The 19,539-nt window shown below is 44.2% G+C and overlaps 2 protein-coding genes across 3 annotated transcripts in view; one reads left to right on the top strand and one right to left on the bottom strand.

Annotated features, from left to right (window-relative positions):
* Positions 1-10,736, top strand: part of LOC101980000 (poly [ADP-ribose] polymerase 14) — a 44,699-nt gene extending 33,963 nt beyond the window's left edge. The window contains exons 5-13 of the mRNA XM_013351161.2: positions 2,242-2,296; positions 2,863-3,012; positions 3,272-3,334; positions 3,699-3,863; positions 5,384-5,590; positions 5,678-6,277; positions 7,946-8,079; positions 9,131-9,305; positions 9,592-10,736. Coding sequence (XP_013206615.1) covers positions 2,242-2,296; positions 2,863-3,012; positions 3,272-3,334; positions 3,699-3,863; positions 5,384-5,590; positions 5,678-6,277; positions 7,946-8,079; positions 9,131-9,305; positions 9,592-9,881 — 1,839 coding nt within the window. The 3' untranslated portion in view covers positions 9,882-10,736. The remainder of the gene's footprint in view (positions 1-2,241; positions 2,297-2,862; positions 3,013-3,271; positions 3,335-3,698; positions 3,864-5,383; positions 5,591-5,677; positions 6,278-7,945; positions 8,080-9,130; positions 9,306-9,591) is intronic.
* A 3,187-nt stretch (positions 10,737-13,923) lies between these two features.
* Hspbap1 (HSPB1 associated protein 1) overlaps positions 13,924-19,539 on the bottom strand; it is a 55,808-nt gene continuing 50,192 nt past the window's right edge. For both annotated transcript variants that reach the window (XM_005344894.3, XM_026783658.1), the window contains exons 6-8: positions 18,608-18,691; positions 14,559-14,669; positions 13,924-14,442 (exon numbers count right to left, since the gene is read on the bottom strand). In XM_005344894.3, the coding sequence (XP_005344951.1) occupies positions 13,924-14,442; positions 14,559-14,669; positions 18,608-18,691 (714 nt within the window). The remainder of the gene's footprint in view (positions 14,443-14,558; positions 14,670-18,607; positions 18,692-19,539) is intronic.

Raw genomic sequence — 19,539 nt, 5'->3', positions numbered from 1 at the left:
CTCTCTCTCTTTTTCTGTCTTGAGACAGGGTTTTTCTGTATATCCCTGGCTATCCTGGAACTCACTCTGTAGACCAGGCTGACCTCAAACTCATAGATCCTATTGCCTTTGCCTCCAGAGTGCTGCGATTAAAGGCGTGCACGACGCACCTCATTTTCTTTAATACATAGAATACTTTGCAGATCTATAAAAAGGATTAGTCTCCCTTGACACCTTTAACACATATAAATACTATTATTTTCCCTCCAAACATGACAAACTCTCAAAATTTAATGAGACATAAGCTTGAATTTGTAGAAGGAGACTGCTGTTTTGTGTCCCAGCTTCCCAGACTCGAATAATCACACAAAAACTATATTAATTACAACACTGTTTGGCCAACAGCTTAGGCTTCTTATTAACTAACTCTTACATCTTAAATTAATCCATTTCTATTATTTATATTTTACCACGAAGATCGTGGTTTGCTACCTCTTACTTGGGCAGCTACATGGCATCTCCTTGACTCTGCCTGCTCTCTCTCTCTATATATATATGTTTGGATTTCCTGCCTGAATTTACTCTGCTAAGTCATTGGCCAAAAAGCTTTATTCATTAGCAAATAAAAGCAACACATATACAGAAGGACTTCCCACATCATGAATTACAATTACAGAAAGAGCTGCTTGTGAACAGATACCGGGACAGAGACTGAAGAGCAGGAGCCGAAGGTCTGCACGGCTTCTAGGTGCAGCTTCTCTGGGCTGTTTGGTTAAGAAGGGAATGAGTTTCCATGCAGACACACTGAGCAGCACAAAATGCAGAGACTGTTTAGTCAGCCTTGTCCCAGTCTCCTTTGCCGTATGATTCTAGATGAGATCACGTAAATACGCAATTTAATATCCTTTTTACTTGAAAGGATAAAATAAGCATCTCTACATTCCATTAAATATTCTTTTAAAGTATAATTTTTAATGGCTACTGTTTTAACACATGGGCATGTGAAAGTGTAGAATTATCCCTCCATTGGATTTTAACTATCAGGTTTTTATTATAAACATCACTCTAGTAATAGGATTTACAACTTTGCTTGCATCTGTATTTTACAGGACACATTTTGTAAAAAGTGTATGTATATTTTGTCTTTCATTTTGTTTTTTGAGAAAGTGTTTCTCTGGATAGCCATAACTGTCCTGGAACTAATACACTGGCCTCACTCTGTAGACCAGGCTGGCTTCAAATATAGAGATCCACCTGACTCAGCCTCCCAATTGATGGGTTTAAAGCTGTGTGCCACCACCTCCCATCAATAAATCTATTTTTTAACCTTAAAAATATATAAGCAAATTAAATACTACTGTTTGAGGGATTATTATTTTCTAATCATGTGTATGTGTAGTTTTTGATGCCGGCCATTGGTGCCACAGTAGAGAGAAAAACTCAACAAGATGCTAAGCCTCCATTTCCTGAAGGAACAGAGGGGTTCAGCCTTCTTAGAAGAGACTGACACCCAGCCCACACTAGCTCACTCTAGTTACTTTATGCAAACATATATAAGGTTAATAGGGGCTAGGAAATGTTCCAGCTATGGAATTCATCTTGCTTTTGCTGCCCTTGAGAGTAGACACCCACATATAATGGAAAGCCACAATCAAAAGTTAGAACCCCAGGTTTCCAGGAGTGTCTTCAGACCAAGTTCAGTACAGCTGCAAGATAACATGGAGCTCCAAGTGCAGAGTCTCCAGACAGACATTTCTTCAAGGTTTAAACAGTCTCAAAACACTGTCAGGCATTGGTGACACACACTTTGAAACCCAACACCTGGGAGGCATAGGCAGATGGATTTCTTTGAGTTCGAGGCCAGCATGGTTTACAAGAGCTTGTTTTTTGAGACAGGGAAGACAGCCCACATATTATGGAATGCCATAATCAAAAGTAAGAACCTCAAGTTTCCACAACTGTCTTCAAAAGAAGGACAGTGCAGCTACAAGCTCTCAGGGAGCACCAAGTGCAGAGATTCCAGAGAGACAGCATTTCTTCAAGGTTAAAACAGTCTCAACCCAATTTCTCAGCCTCTACCAACCAACACAAACCCAACAAGGCTTTGCTGAAACATGTCACTCAAAGTCAGGCACAAAGGCTTTACTATACACATGTATAGTATACACTACATGTGTGCATACAGAATCAGAAGCCCTCCAGAATGCAAACTCACTGATCGCATAGGGAGTATAATGGTTAAAACTGTGCTTGTGTTTCCAGGCATTTTCAGATGAATTTGACAAAAGGAGTCATGGAAATCCAAGTGACACCCAAGGTACAGTAAAGTGTTTAAGTTGACCAGTGATTTCTTGTTACCAAGTAACTGTTCGATGACAGGGAAAGGATGATGGTGATCATTTCTCTGATAAGTCAAACTGTGGAACATAGTAAATGAAAATTAAAGGATATTCCATGCATGTGAGTATAAAAGAAAGTGGCCTGACTTGGGCAAAAGGGAAAGGTGGGCCATGTCATATAAGCTGTAGAGTGGGATTTTTAAATTACTGATGAGACTACCACCTCCAATGGATCATGTGACATGGATTTTCCAAGAGACACCTTAAGAGACAATACAAGCCAACACTTCTGTGTCACACGTGGATTTCTGTTTCTGAGTTCATTTTGTTTGGGGTTCACTGGAGGTTTGTTTTGAAGCAAGGTTTTGCCATGTTGCCCAGGATGGCTCCAAACTCCTAAATTCAAGTCATCCTTCTGTCCCAGCCCAGACCCAGGGCCACAGTAAAGGACAGCCAGTACAGTGATAGAGCAGCCTGCGACCTCAGCTATTCTTGTTTCTGATGACTTGGTGCCTAATTCCATCTTTTCTTTTTTTCTGGACAGGTTTTTATGGGAGTCTCTCCAGCCCTACGTTAGGAGTGCACGAAATGAATATTGGCCCAATCCTCTTCCAAGTGGCCACCGGGGACATCACCAAAGAAGTGGCAGATGTGATTGTCAATTCAACATCAAACACATTTAATCTCAAATCAGGTACTTAATGAAATGGATTCTGTCTCCTGCAGTAATCAGTGTGGTAGATCCTATGAAGAAGTGTTTCGACAGACAAAATGGTTTGTTGACTTTGGCTTGTTCCTGTTAACTAATATCTATAAACCTAATTCAATGGGCTTTTTTACAACTGGCAACATTTTTGAAATTTTCTTCTCTGTCCTTACTGCTCTATGATGGGGTGTGTTGAGACACAAAGGTGTCTTTCTGGTCAGGTCACGGTCTTGATTTTCTCATGTAGGAGTCTCCAAGGCAATTTTGGAAGGTGCAGGACCAAGTGTGGAGAACGAATGTTCTGTCTTGGGTAAGGAACGATGCTGCATCTTGGGACCGGATTGGAAGGGGAAGATTGACTGTGGGAGGCAGTGAGGAGACCGAGGAAGGGCCTTGGGCTGGGAGGACAATGTATTAATCTTTTTTGTTTTTTGTTTTGTTTTGTTTTGAGACCCCTGTATTTATCTTAAGATCATATATTTTATGAAAGAATTCCATACAAAAGTTAAAAGTAGAAAGATATCTCACAGTTAAGAGAAATTTATCCCCAAATTTCACGACATGTAGTATTTCGTGAACTTTTAATTCATAAAACGTTTTCTCATGAAATCAGACATCTTGCTTTCTCCAAGCGCAGATCAGCATCTGACTCCGAATCTGCTCATGTTTCACAGCTCAGCAGAACAGTGAGTACATAGTTACCGAAGGTGGATCACTGAGATGCAAGAGTATTATTCACGTTGTTGGTGGGAATGACGTGAAGAGATCAGTTTCCTGTGTTTTGGAAGAATGTGAACAACGGAACTACTCATCCATTTGCCTACCAGCAATTGGCACAGGTCCGTAGCCACAGGCTGTCAAGGTTCCATCCCAAAGTTTCGACTTTCCCATGGATTTGGTCCTCACTGGGTCTGGGTGATGACAGGGACACCTTTCCTAGGAGTAGACAGTTTCCTCACTCCAAGGCACCCTGTCCACTAGGGAATGAGCAAAGCCTGTGGGATCTTTAAGGAGGAGGAAAATGAGCAGGGTGCATTTATGTGCACCTGTGGCCCCAATGATGGGAAGGACAGAGGCAGGAGGAGTGACCTGTGTCCCCACAATTGTTGTCTTCAAGTTTAGTTAAAGGCATCTGCTGTGATATCCTGCCCCAGTGGTGTGATGTGGGGAGCCTTCTGTTTTGTGTTGATATCATTGGTTAATAAAGAAATTGCCTTGGCCCTTTGATAGGACAGAAAATTAGGTAGGCGGAGTAAACAGAACAAAATGCTGGGAGAAAGAAAGCAGGTTGGTCAGTCGCCATGATTCTCCAACAGACATGCTGAATCTTTCCTGGAAAGCCACCACCTTGTGGTGCTACACACATTAAGAGAAATGGGTTAACCAAGATGTGAGAATTAGCCAGTAAGAGGCTAGAGCTAATGGGCCAGGCAGTGTTTAAATGAATACAATTTGTGCATTGTTATTTCCGGGGCTAAGCTAGCCCTGTGGGAGCCAGGCAGGATGAAAAGCAGGCCTGCTCGACTCATCACTACAGTGGTGGGCACCATTAACAGGGATAATCCAGATGGGCTCTCAATCTATCAAACCAGTGTGCCCAGGAGAATTTTACACTGCCTGTCATGTGACTTCAGCAGCTGCCATTTACTTTGGGCTATTCCACAGTCTTACCTTACAGTAGGTTCCAGGGCTTGAGAAACATGGTGAAGACAGGAGTGGATCTACTCAGTGGTGATTTGAATTCTGCTGGGGAGCCAAAATGGTACAGAGTATGGGGGGAAAGACATCTTTGGAGGCTCAGGGTAACTGATATGCCTAGAATTATAGACTAGAACAAGTAGCTTATGGTTCTGGGTGCCTTAGAATTACCTTAGTTTGAATCAGGTCCCCAGAGGTAGCTGGGAGAATCTCAACACATGCATAAAATCTATCAGAGGCTCAGATTGTCTCTGTAAGAACCATGTTGTTTCAAGGTGTTTTACCTTTTTTTCTTTCCTCCTTTTATGATCTTTTGAAAACTCTAGTATATCAAGTGGGGAAGTCAACTGAACTCTGTAATGGGAAGAGAGTGACCCTGGGAGCCAGGATCAGCTGAAAAGGACAGATGTGAATGTCGCAAATCAGAACAGGTTTCAGAGTCTTGTCCTGGAGTGTTCACCTTTGGACAGCATGGAATAGAAACTTCTCCCCACTATGTCTAGGATGTCAAAACTATGATGATGTCATGTTAAAAAAATATACATCGATTAAAGTTGGACCAGGCATTTTTCTTTCCTGTGACATCTGGAATTGCTAGTTTATGTAGCAGCCCTTTTGCAGGTGGATCTTAACCTTGTCTTCTGTGTGTGTGATTTTAAAGGAAGTGCTCAACAGGACCCAGATGCCATTGCTAAAGCTATAATGGATGCCATTGAAGAATTTATCCAGAAAACATCAGTGCAGGCTGTGAAGAAAGTCAAAGTTGTTATCTTCCAGCCTCATATCCTGAGTGTTTTTTATGACAACATGAAAGACAGAGAAGGCTCCCCGGCTCCTCCCCAGCCGTCTCTACTGTCTAAGATCACCTGTGAGTTGTTCACTTTTATCAATTACATTTTCCTCACCTTGATGCTGAAGGGAATAAAACAGAAATTAACTTTCATTTTCTCTTTAGCCTTTTTTGGCTTTTCAAAGCATACTCCCCACAAACAGAAGACCCTGTTTTTGGAGAAGAAAATAGAACAGACAGTTTTCCAGGTATGTGGCATAGATGAAGACAGTGTGGAACGCACGATCTCCTGGATACAGAACCTGATCACCCAGGAGCAGCTACCCTATCGCAGTGACGATGAGTGTGTCAGAGACTTTGGTGAGAAGGAGTACAAGAAGCTGAATGAGCTGCAGGAGAGGCTGAATATCATCATTGAGCTGGACCAGAAGACACCTTTGATTAAAGTTACAGGAATCAGCAGAGATGTGATAGAAGCCAGAGATGAGATTGAAAACCTGATCAAGAGCATCCGATTGGCTAAAGAGAAGGAAAGCCAGGCAGACTATGTCCTCACATTCGTGGAATGGCGATATATTGACAACAATGTCATACACTGTTTCGACAAAATAACTAACATGCAATTGGAGAAGGCACGGCAGGCAAAGCACAAGAGCACTGTTGTCAAAATTAATAATCAGGACTTCACAGTGAACTTTAGGACAAACATGGCTACAGGCCCTCAAGGACAGAGTGTCACTGTGCAGCGCATCTTAAAAGATGAAGGTAAGTTACATGCTCATGGGTTTAAGCCATTGCCCCAACTCTGAGTTTAACATTATGTAAAAACACAGTGGGGTTTTGTTGTTGTTGTTTGCCTTTTGTTTTTCAAAATAGATTTTCTCTGCATAAGAGCCCTAGCTGTCCTGGAACTAGCTGTTGTAAAGCAGGCTGGCCTGGGACTCACAGAGATCTGCCTCTGTCTCCAGAGCGCTGGATTAAACGCATGAGTCATCGTCACAGAGCTTGTTTTGTTTTTGATAGTGTTTTATTATTCAACCATTGCTGATCTGGAACTCACTCATTCTCTCCTCTCTCTCTCTCTCTCTCTCTCTCTCTCTCTCTCTCTCTCTCTCTCTCTCTCTCTCAGAAATGTTTCACTATGTAGCCATGGCTGACCTGGAAGTTAGACCAGGCTAGGCTCTAATTCAGAAATTTGCCTGCTTCTGCTTCCCTAGTGCTGTATTAAAGGCATGATCCACTCATGCTCTACTGTATTAAATTTTAAAGTAGATAAAATTCAGATAACCTCAGTAGAATAATTTAAAGATCTTGGTCTCTTAAGTTTCCACAGCGTACATTATAGCCAGGAAAATACAGCCCAAAAAGAACCATCCTAACTGTAACAACAGTTAACCTTGCATTTTCCATCTGGATCATTTATACTGGATCAGTTCTTCTGGTCAAATAACGCTGCCTGAGGCAGAGGTAGAAAAAGAATAGTTTCAGAAGGAAAGTGGCCCAGGGTTCTCAAGAACACAAAACTCAAGGAGAGGACAGACTTGTTAGAGTTGGCCTCTGTGTCCATGATGATGACCAAGGGAAGACCCCAATTCTATTCCCATATTCTTCTCTTTCCTGTTCCAAAGGTTCCTGGATACCAGTGCAGAAAATGGCGTACAGGTTTCTGGTGGATCTGATCCCCAGGAAGGGCGTGGCTGTCTTGTGTAGGCTGTCATTCCTGCCTTCAAACCACGAGTCCCCTATGGCTTCCCACAGACTATATTCATCTGCTGTGGGACCAGTATGAATGAACCCCCAGACTCTAAGCAATTCCCATTCTAAGGAATGACATATCCTATGTGGTATTCTACAGCCTGCCACAGATAAACCCTACCACCCACCCACCTACCTCTTAAGATGGAGTGAGGCAAATGAGAAAATACATGTAGACTACCTTCCAGTGGTACAAACTCATTCATGTGCAAATGACAGATTGTTCAGAACAAGTTAGTAATGAATTTGTTAAATCACATCAAAGTAGAGGCTGTGCACTAAATGAAGGTGAGTTACAACATGTAGTCAGTTCTCACACCTTAGCAAGACGGAAACAAGAGTAGACAGAGAGGCTCCATCCCTCGGAAACCCTAACTCAGGACATGGATGGCTTTTGTCTTCTTCTGGAGAGGGTTCTGGGAAACAAGTCTCATATGTGTCAGGCAAGAGATCTACCACTGCGCTATCAAACCTTAAATCACCTGCCTCTTCTAAACAAGTTTTCCATCTCATCCTGATACCAATGGCCCATGTTCCATGCTTTTAACAACATCCTTTTAGGAAGACAAGAAATGTCTTGAATACATAGAATTATGAGACTCTAATACAACAGGGAGGCAGGTTTTGTCAAAGCATACCGGAAATGAACACAGGAGCCCTCAAATGTCTATTTTACAGCTGAAATCCCTTCAAATTGGAGCAACATGAAGCAGAAGAAATTGCTTGTGGTTAGTCTGCAAACCAATGATCCTGAGTATATCATGGTGGCAAACCAGTTCCACCGAACCTGCCAAAATTTCGCCATAGAGAAGGTAAATTGGGTGCTGAGTTTTCTAATGGAAAAGTTACATAATTATATAAGTGATATAACCCATGTTCCTGAATAAACCCACTCATATATGGGTCTTCAGAGGTGGCCCATGGGTCAAGTTTTTGTATTGTGGGATGGAGAGATGGCTCATGGGTTTGGAGCACTGGCTGCTCTTCCACACATCCTTAGTTCAGTTCCCAGCAACCACATAGTGTCTCACATCCATCTCTATTGAGATCTGGTGCCCTCTTCTGGCCTGCAGGAACACATGCAGGCAGAATTCATAATAAATAAATTAATTAATTAATTAAAAGATTTTGTTTTGCACTGTCAGAGGACCCCAAGTTCCAAGTTTGGTTTCCAGACCCACATCTGGAAACTGTAGCACTTATCTGGCCAACCTAACTTGGTGTATTAACTCCAGGCCAGTAAGACAGGCGTGTGTGTGTGTGTGTGTGTGTGTGTGTGTGTGTGTGTGTGTGTGTGTGTAGGAGGGGTAGGGGGTGTTCACACATGTAGAAGTCAGACTGTAACTTTGTGGAGTCAGTGTTCTCCTTCCAACTTTAGGGGTTGAACTCAGGTTGCCATATTCTTCCTGAGCTGTCTTATCAGTTCTAAAAATATTTCTGAACATAAGACACTGTCACTTTGCACTGTATTTGTGCAAGTAGAATTTATACTTATGAAAGCCACACCGAAGAATGGTGGTTCATGCCTTTAATCCCGACACTTGGTAAAGGTGAAAAGGTCTTTAATCCTGGCACTTGGGAAGCAAAGGCAGGTGGATCTCTGTGAGTTTAAGGACAACATGGTATACAAGAGCTGGTTCCAGGCCCCAAAGCTACAGAGGAATGCGGTCTTGAGAAACCATTAAAAAAAAGAAGAAGGAAGGAAGGAAGGAAGGAAGGAAGGAAGGAAGGAAGGAAGGAAGGAAGGAAGGAAGGAAGGAGAAAAAACAGAAAACAAAAAGAAAGACAAAGACTGTAATTTGCTATCACTTGGCGAAGGCTCTTGGCATCTCCAGAATAACTCAATACTTTATTAATTTATAGATCGAAAGGATCCAGAATCCAGCTCTCTGGAGGAGGTACCAGGCAAACAAAAAAATTATGGATGAAAAGAATGGCCATGAAAGAAATGAGAATCAACTCTTCCATGGGACGGAGGCTAGCTCTATTCCACACCTCAATAGCCATGGATTTAACCGCAGCTACGCTGGGAAGAACGGTAAGGAAGGATGCAGTCAGTTTCCCCAAAGGGGCTGCTGACTTGGAACCACCCTGGGCGCCGTTCACTGTGTTCCTCACATTGAGGTGACCAGAGTAGAGTAAGTTTTAGCAGTAAACAGCTATATGTCCTCTGAGGAGAAAAATTGATAATAACAATGATGATGATAAAGAAAATATTTAAAATATTCTAGCCGATCATTCCTTTTACATTAGTTGACATAGTGGGCTAACATGTTGATTTATATGCTACATTGAACTCCTTTGATATATCTTTCTCTTTGCAGCCACATGCTATGGGAAGGGAACCTATTTTGCTGTCGATGCTTCCTATTCAGCTCATGATACATATTCCAGACCAGATGCCAATGGGAAGAAGTATATGTATTACGTGCGGGTTCTCACTGGAAACTACACAACTGGAAACCAGTCACTGATTGTGCCTCCTCCAAGGGACCCCCAAAATCCTACTGACTTATACGACACTGTCACAAATGATGATAAAAATCCATGCATATTTGTAGTGTTTTATGACAACCAAGCATACCCAGAATATCTCATCACCTTTAGGCGGTGACACTTCAGGGCACCTTCATGCATCTGCTGCAAGACAAATTTTCACTGTCTTCCTCCTTATGCTTCCTCTTTCTTTGCCGTGGATGTTTCCTCTGCTGCTTCTCCATGGTGGAAATGAATCCACTTGAGAGCCAATCAAACTGAGAATTTAAATCAGGTAACAGCTGAAGCCATGCTGTCTCAAATGAGACAGTAACAAGCCACACAGTTCCGGCTACCACCAGTGGAATCATGTCAGAGAGGCAGTGTGCCGTGGGGACACACAGTGTCACTGAGCCAGTAAGGCTGCCAACTGAACAGATGCAGAGCAGAGACCCTCTTCCTTAACTACCAGCCCTGTGCCATGTGGGCTGCACAGCCACCAGACCTGGCTAACGTTGTTGTTCTAATTTTCTACTGCCAATTTCAGACTCAGTGCCGTTTATTGAGTGCCTGGGCTTTGCCAGATAGAGTGACAGATGCGGTCACAAACATGACCTTGTTCCCATGAATAGTGCTTTGGGAAGAGTTTTTCAGGGCTTAAGCGAATAAGTTCAGAGTACTTCAAGTGGAGCAAGGGTCACCATTGCTGCCACAACAACACAGAGGCCATGGAACCTCTGCTGCTGTTCTAAGTGGACGGGCACAGACTGTGGCTTAGGAGGGGGTGGCTTCCTCTGCATCTGCATCTGAACTCAGTACCAACAGCCCTCTAGGAAATGGAATAAAAACGAGAGGTCGATTTCATCTGCTTTTGTCCTCCAGTGGTTTAGTTAACTCAGGGCAAGGCTGAATAGCCAGATGTTACACTGTGGAATAAAGACCCAACCAGCAAATGTCACAGTCACCTTCAGCCTTTCCTCACTTCTAGTAAAATTACTTGAAAAATGTCTCTCGGTAGAATCATTTTTCTCCTACTGGGCAAACATGGGAAGGATGGGTGTAGGTCAATGACTTACAGTGGACACAATTAGCAGGACAGCACCGAGGGTCCTTAAGGTACTAATGCTCAGTTGGGAACTACGGGAGGGGCACCATGCAGGTTAAGGTTCAGAAAGCCTGTATCCAGTGAGCAGCCAGCCTGGAGCCCTACACAGGTCTGGATAGATTTCTGTAGGACCACACAGTCTATGCTCCTTGGACACCCGAGGAACGTGCTGAAGGCTCAGTGTGTGGTGCCCTCCATGGAGTACAGAATCTGCTTTCAGTGAGCACCTAGAGGATTTCAACAGCCCTGACAACTAGGGCCACCTTTTCATGATGCCTTCCTTGAAAGCACAATGGCCCTGGCCACCATACCTACTAAAAACAAGGTGGGTTTGTTAGCCCTGCTGATTCAGATACAACTCAGCTGGACACTACGGGAATGCGTGAGCTCCGATGGCCTCTGCAGAGAGAGGCCAAGGACTTCTTTACCAGGTGCTATTTACTATTTACTCAGCTGTGGTCATCTAGAGCAGGATGGGGTGGGGGCCAGGTCATGCTGGCTTTCTCTGTGTTCACCCTCTGCTGCCTCTTGGCAATCAGCCAGGGTGTCACAGTCTCTCCAGAACATCAGGGAACTCCCTCCCATCTCCCGCTTCCACCGATACTATCTGAATTCTTCCCAGGACTTTGTATTACACCATTCCTTCCAGAGAATGAAAGACTTCCCTACTGTGGAGCATCCAAGCTTCTCTTTGCCCGGCCTACACTGAGTCCATTTTGCATCAGTCCATGCCTTTAGAGAACCTAGACTGCCTCATGAGAAACTTACCTAGAAACAACATTTGCTGAGGAGTCTCATCAAATAATGCCCATGCTGCAAACTAAAATGTGTTCATATCCTTTACAATCAGAAGAAAGCTGTAACCCAGCCCTGACTCCATTGGTGTTTATAACAATGCAGCTGCTGAGAGTACCAGACCTGGTGAGGTCTGCCTGCACAGGATACTGGACCCTGGAGTGATTCTCGGGTTATCTCTTCTTTTCTCCTCTGTTCCATACAGACCTCAGCCCTCCAGACGGCTTCAGTGACTCACAGCTGAGCCATGCAGAGCAAACCAAAAAGTACCTGAAGAAAAAGATCTGTTTCTGTGATGAATCAAATCTAAGAAAAGAAACAGCTCTGGCCACAGCATGCTCCGTGCCAAAGACACTGGTGGAGCATTGCCTACCCCGCTCTCTTGTCTGCCTACTCAAAGAGCTAGGAGTGTGCTGTGCTCCTTCCATGCTGAGCACTGGTTCAAATTCCATGAATGAAGCAGTAACTGCATACAACTCTATCCTCATGGAGTTATGTTGTGCTGGGGGAAGAGGGGACCTCTGAGGGCTAAGAGAGAAAACAAACAGCCACGCAGGCTGGTTGATGTCTACGTGAGTGTATTTGCACATGGGTCAGTACGCCTGTGTAGACATGAGACAGATCCCCCTTTCAACCTCCTTTCTCACTCCAGACAATACCGTCTAGTCGTTTAAAGCCTCCCATCGGAATGTACGCAGCAATATCTAGGAGACAAAAATGCCAATAATTTATAGAGTCTCACCCTGTAACATCTGGGGGAACTCTAGCTTTTGGTAAATCTGTGAGAAGATCCCAGATGGAGGAGGAAAAGCCACGGGGCTGATGAGAGGTCTCCAAATGTGAGCCCATCTGACTACAGAGCACCATGCTGGAAAAAGGTGACCACAGCAAAATTTTATTAGGAAAGGCCCATTTACAACCATGCACAACCTCACCACCTGCTGTCCCATCTGTTATTTTAAGCTCATACTATTTAGAACCAACCTTGTTAGTGCAAACCTGTAATCCCAGCACCTGGGGAGGCAGGGCCAGAGGTTCTTGAATTCAAGGCCAGCCTGAGGTATAGAGCAAAATTGTGTTTGAAATACAAGCTGTCAACTTGATCAGGAAGCCTGGCTGGGAAGCTCAGAGGCCCTGGAAGTGAATCTACCACTATTATTTTGTTGAATGAACAGAGCATCAAATTGCCTTCCAAGTCCTATCGAGATCAACCCTGAGTCCTCATCAGAGAGGTTTTTTGGTACAGGAAATGGTGTTAACACAAAGCCTGGAGAAACAGGGAAGGAGCTGGGAGAGGCAGGAGACCTCTGTGAGTTCAAAGCCAGCCTGACCTACATAGAGCTAGAGCTACACAGTACGACCCTGTCTCAAAACAAAACATCCCCACCCCCATAAAGAAAGAAACAGGGAGGAAGAGGGCCTGGAGAACTTTCTACTAGCCAGGGGTCAGGGAGGAATGAAGCAGAACAATGTCTAGTTCTTCGAGACAAGGTGTCTCTCTGTAGCTGTGGTACCTGTCCTCGAGCTAACTCTGGTAGATAAGGCTGGTGTCAAACTCAGAAATTTGCCTGCCTCTGCCTCCTGAGTGCTGGGATGCGCCAACACCACCCAGCCGCCACTTACTATCTTAGATGGGCACAGAAACCCACACCCCTAGCCAAGGAGCTATTGATAGCTGTTGGCTCCTATGCGAAGGAAAGTCAATTTTCTTTAGGTGTATAGCCCCTGTGCTGTAGGAATTCCTACAGCCAGTAGCCTGTAAGTTACCCGTCCACTGGGGTGTGGCTTCTTATACTATATATGCCAAAGAAAAGCACATGTCTGACCTCTTTCCAGCTGCAGGATTCGGTTGCTGTTCTCCGTTACAGCAGAGGATACTGATTTGTGAGTCTACCCCTAAATAAATAACCATCTATTATTCTCAATTCTGAGCTAGTGTGGAATTTCTTTCAAGCGTCCTTTTTCACCCCTGGAAGGTTAGTCAGGGCCCAGAGGACGGCCTTACACCATGTGCATATAGGTGGCAGGAATTGGACTCAAGGTGTTGAAAAACAAGAAAAGAGAATGAATACAACAATATGAAGTTTGGAGGGGGATGAAGGGGACTGGGAAGAGGCTGGAGGTGGGCAATGAGGAGACAGTCCGAATACTGTACACACATATGACACCTCAAGGAATAAGAAAAAAACACTACGTGAAAAGCAAACAAATAAGCGTATCATACTAGTTCTAAAATTAAATTTTAAAATTTTATTAAAAATAATCAAATAATCTATTAGAATCACAAACTTTTTCCTTGTATCAAAAGCTGGGCCACTAACCTCGTCACTTGTGGATTCACTAGGCAGTCCAGCAAGTCATCTGTGGACACGGATGTCCGTGATGGTGCCACAGGGCACCTTGAGGCGACCTGCCCCACCACTGTGCTTGCCCCTCTCCTGGCACAGGATACTTCTGCAGCGTGTTCTCCATCTCTGTCGATACATTCTTTGCTGTCATTTTCCAATGCGCCTCCTTTCTCCGAAGGTGGATCGTCTGATGCGGGTGTCACAGCGACCAGATCTGGGCCAAACAGACATGTGACCTCCTGTTTCTCAGTCCGTGCTGCTGTAAAGCTCTGGCTGTGTGCCTGTTCGGCTTCCATGTGATCCTGCCCCATTGGCTCTTCCTTCCTCCAGTTCTCCCCGTTTGCTCTCAATGCCTGCATTTCTACTTCTTTAGCTTTTCCACAGTGAGCAAAAAAAGCACAAACAGCATCATTTAAGTAGCAGCAATTCACTTCATGAGATGTTTCTTCAACCTAAGAAGAAAAATAGCCCTTCAGACCGCATTGAGCTGAAGTGGAAACCAACACTCTGTCCTGACTGATTTCACCATCAAAATCCAAGAGCCAGGATGGAAATCTGGCCATCCTACCTCAGTGGGGTTCAGCCAGGCTCTAGGGTGGTGCGGATCTTCTGCAGTCTTCAGGGCACACACGAGCATGCGGGTGATTGCCTCTTCCACCCGCGCTAGGTGGTCCTCTTCCTAAGATGAGATAAAACATTAAAATTACAAAATTAAAATGATAAAACCACCGTTTTGTTATTCATCTCTGTACCTCACGATTTCAGAGTCTCTTTTAGTTGTATGTTCTGTCCCCCACTGATGCCAACTTTGTCACAGAAGGAACCAGTGTGCTGCTGGGAGCACCAGAACTCTCATGTGTTCATTATCGTCTGCCATCTACGAGAGTCTAGGGCAGACAGTGCACCAAAATTAGGAATGATTTTTTTTTTTTTAGAAGACACAGGCTTTGTGTACAAATGACCTTAGATAATGTTTTCCTAATCTTTCCCACTCCTTGGTATGTCCAATTGTTTAAAAGTATTAAGCACATTGAGTAATGACTTTTATGGAGTTTAAAAGCAAATCATGTGAAACATGGGGAACGGGGCGGCTGGGCTGTGGAGAGGTTGTCACACAGGAGTAGAACACATACCTGCCCCATGGGGGGCCGGGACCAGATTCCCCAATGTGGGGATAGGGTAGGGAGAGGTTGGGCATGGTGATGCAAGCCTACAGGTTAAGATGGGGGATCCCTTGGAGTCTGGAGTCTAAAATCTCCAGGACATGCTGAGAGACTGCAGGCCCATCTGAGGCCAGTTTGGGTTATAGGGAGACTCTTTCAGAAAATAAAACAAACAAAAAGTAGGTAAACATCTAAGCACAGCTTCTTAATAAACAAGAGGTATATCATACAGCATTACTGATGAATAGAATTAAAACCAACAACTTCTATTCCTTAAAAAACAGAGCAAGAAAAATCACTTAAACCAGATGCCTTTAATATACATAACTAAAAAGAGCTCAGCATATAGAACCCACAAGGATTGTGCACATATTAATAATTTTGTAAATGGGAACAGACATGAAGATAGACATTTTAAAAAGAATATCTGACTGAGAGATGCCTGAAAACAGCTGACCGTCAGGAAAATCACACTGACACTCTCAGAAGATGGTCTGATTTACCTGTGCTGAGGAAACAGACTCACAGACACAGCCTCACTAATGATAGGAGTATGCATTGTGAGGGACACTTGGAAACACGCTGGCATCGTCTGATCACCTTGAGTCCTATGAACCCACAGACCAGCCACCACTCCATGTCTGTACACCACCTCTGGAGAAACTCTTGCACATGTATGTCAGAAATATGTACAAGAAAGATTCTGGGGGCTGGAGAGATGGCTCAGAGGTTAAGAGCATTGCCTGCTCTTCCAAAGGTCCTGAGTTCAATTCCCAGCAACCACATGGTGGCTCACAACCATCTGTGACAGGGTCTGGTGCCCTCTTCTGGCCTGCGGTCATACACACAGACAGAATATTGTATACATAATAAATAAATAAATATTTAAAAAAAAAGAAGTAAGAAAGATTCTGTTCATGAATGCAAAAAACTGCAAACCATTCAATTATCCACCAGTAGAACAGCCAGTAACAACTACTCAGCAGTACCTTGATGCAAGAGACCAACAGTCCACAAGAAGATGAGAAAAGTTGTACTGACAACAGTCAAGCCTGAGAAATACGGTCCTGAATTTATAAAGGAAATCCCCTCAGTGAGACCTCACTTCACGCTGACGTGGCTATAACAAACAACAGATACCCACAAGTGTGGTGAGGAGGTGAGGAACTCAGCCTACAATGGCTGATGGGCAGGGGAAATGGTGCAGGACCCTGGGAAGTGGGCTGGGAACTAATAGGGTAAACAGAGAAGTAACATGGGATGTTTTGGGGGTGGATAATTTTTGGGTCAAGCTGGCTAGGCTTTGATGCCCACGTGTTCAGTCAACACAAGTCTAGATGACACTGTGGGGAAATCCTTAGATGCGGTTGGCATCACAGTGCTGATGTTAGGGGAAGATTACATAGCAGATGGGAGGGCTCTTCAGTCACTCAGTTGTCAGTATCAAGAACAAAAGGCTGAGAAGGAGTCTTTGTCAGTAAGCAGGCCTGCATTTGGACCATCCCAGGAAATGTCCATGGAACCATGTCCATGGTTTGCCAGAGCTCTCCAGACAGGGTACCGGTAGCTATGTGGATGGATGTACATAGCCAACACAACTAAATTTTCTTTTTAAGCAAGAACATGAAAACGTATGAGTTTTCATACTGAAGGAGGGCTGGGAAGGGACAAGATACAAATAAAGTTATCAGTGTTCTAGTTTGGAGTTATTAGGTAGTGAGTGGATTCACTGATGCTATATTATCTTTTAAAAACAGATTTATTTTTGTCTTATTTAGGTATAGGAGTGTGTGTGTGTGTGTGTGTGTGTGTGTGTGCGCGCGCGCGCATGCGTGTATTTGTGCAGTATCTGTAGGGGCCAGAAGAGGGTGTTGGATCCTCTGGAGTTGAAGTTAATAAATAGTTATCGGTCACTTGATATGGGTGCTAGGAACTGAACTCTGCTTCTCTGAAAGAGTCCTACATGCTGCTGACTGCTAAGCCACTGCTCCAGCCCTTGATACTATATTATCTTTAATCTTACAAATATGTTGCATATACACTCTCTTATATGTAAAGATATAATACAAACACATTTCAAAGGAAAAAAATCAAAGAATGAGGGGAAATCTTTAAAATTAAAAAAAATTCTAAGCTAAGTTGAAATAAAATACTGATGCAAAAATTGAATAAAGGCACTACTAGAAATATCTGAGAACACACTTTACTGCAGAGCATGTAAGGAAGAATCTGCATTTCAACAGTGAAATCGAGAAGGGTAGATACTGTACCACCTGCACTGAACTAGAGCCTGCCAGCTCCTGTTTAAAGACTCAGGACAGGAACATCAGAAGGAGTTAGCAGCGCTAATTGATTTAAGCTTCACCACTAGGCTGCTGAGCTGGGCTCAGCTACAATCAGTTTTCTAAGTGTGGAAAGTGAACATGTATGGCGTGAGCCATCTGCTGGGGACACGGGGAATGGCAGGTGATTCCTGCAGTGGACTCCATCTTACATTTGCTCCAGCTGCAGCTCCAAGCACTTTCTGACTGTGAGGCTGCTATCTCCCTGCACACTCCTCCCCTAAGCCCCAGGGGCTGTGTGTCCTCTCTTCCCTCAGTTCTTAAGTACAGCTTGCTTCCTGTTCCAGTAATTCTCAGGATACACCTACTCCAAAGCCCTTCCCATAACCGAGGGAAACACCTTACCAAGGGGAGGATGCAGCTGCCAAAGAGAGCAGAGAAATGTCAGGCTTCAGGTTAAGGAGGGCAAATGTGCAACCAGATTTCTAAAGATGCAATCAAAGACTGCAGTTAAAGGCAGCGCAGACACAACTGGAGGGTCGGGTAAATGCCAGACTGGAGCCTGATGGCTATTGTGCTGTCAAATACAACAGGGAACCAGGAGGAAGCTGTTACTGTGAAAGGCTCCTGGCAGAAATGACTGCAAAGAATATAATGCTGCATGGTTCTACTTGAGACAATGTTTCAGTCAAGGTTAGAACTGAGGACCCTGAACCAAGAAACAGACATATCCCTCTGCGATGGTGTGGGATGGAACCAGCAGTGTTAGACATACATGCAGACCCCACCAGGTCTATCATGACTGTCCTGATACCACTCAAGGGAGCCATCAATGTCAAGGCCACTGTGTGTCCTCTCAGGGAGTAGCTGGGCACAGTAGCATGTGTGACATCCCAGCGTTAGTGAGACTGAGGCAGGAGGACCGTGAGTTTGAGGCTATTGTGGAGATACCCCATCTCACACAAACACAACACAACCAATTCAAGAAAATAAGAGAACATACAAACAAAATCATCCTGGTCACACAGGCTTTTCTTATCCTGGGGATTTTCCCTCTCTCTTTCTCTTTCTTTCTTTCTTTCTTTCTTTCTTTCTTTCTTTCTTTCTTTCTTTCTTTTTTCTTTCTCTTTTCTTTCTTGTTTTTACATTTAAAGGACAACAAGAAAAAGTACCAGCTCAATCCAGGAGTTTATACTGACAGTGATAGGATCAATGGATTCCACATAATGCCACCAGTGTCTGGGAACAAACAGAACCTGAAAACCAAATAAATAGTAGTTAACACGAGAACAGGGCATTTCTCACTCTAACTGAGACTGATACGGAAAAGAGACAATGAATCCAAGGGAACAGAGTGAAGGGGAAGAAGAAACCCAGCTGTCTCCTGTGCTCCTCCTCTGACTGGTGAGCTCAGAGGCCTACACAGGATGCTGGTGGCTGTCTGTTCTTCTTAGTCCTGTGACTTCTCTGTTGACATCTAAACTTTAGTAAAGGCTTTGGAATCCCAGCTCTTCCTCTTCCCCACTGCAGAAGCTGTGCACATTCTGACAGATCGCAACATGCACTGTGGCTTCCTTTACCTGCTAGAAAAGCTCCCTGAGTTACAATGAGGGGGGGGGGGCTGCTGGAGGAGGAGCACAGCAAGCAGACCCTCAGATCATGGGCAGGAATGTAAAATGGCCGCTGCGGAGAATACCAGCAACACCTCAGAAGGTCAGTCACAGTCACCCGGACCACCTGCCATAAACACCCATGAACCTTGCACAATGCTCACGGCAGCAGCCCCCGTTCACAGCAGCTCGTGGCACATCTACATAATCAGGAATTGTTCTGCCTTGAAAACACGTTCTGCATATATGGATGCATGTGTGATGCCCAGAATAGGAAAATTCATGGGTACAATGTAAAGTAGTAATAGTCAGGGGCTGGAGGAGGAGGCATGAAGGGCAGTGTCCTGTACAGAGATTGAAGCAAGTGGACCAGGTCCATCTGGCAGTACATGTGTGAACTGGTTGGACATGTGTGAACAGGTAAGACATGTGTGAAGAGGTAAGACATGTGTGAAGAGGTAAGACATGCGTGAACAGGTAAGACATGCGTGAAC

This window comes from Microtus ochrogaster, chromosome 2 (genome assembly GCF_000317375.1).
Source record: "Microtus ochrogaster isolate Prairie Vole_2 chromosome 2, MicOch1.0, whole genome shotgun sequence".
Taxonomy (NCBI): Eukaryota; Metazoa; Chordata; class Mammalia; order Rodentia; family Cricetidae; genus Microtus; species Microtus ochrogaster.
The sequence above is the reverse complement of the archived record's forward strand: the minus strand, read 5'-3'. Positions and strand labels throughout refer to the sequence as shown.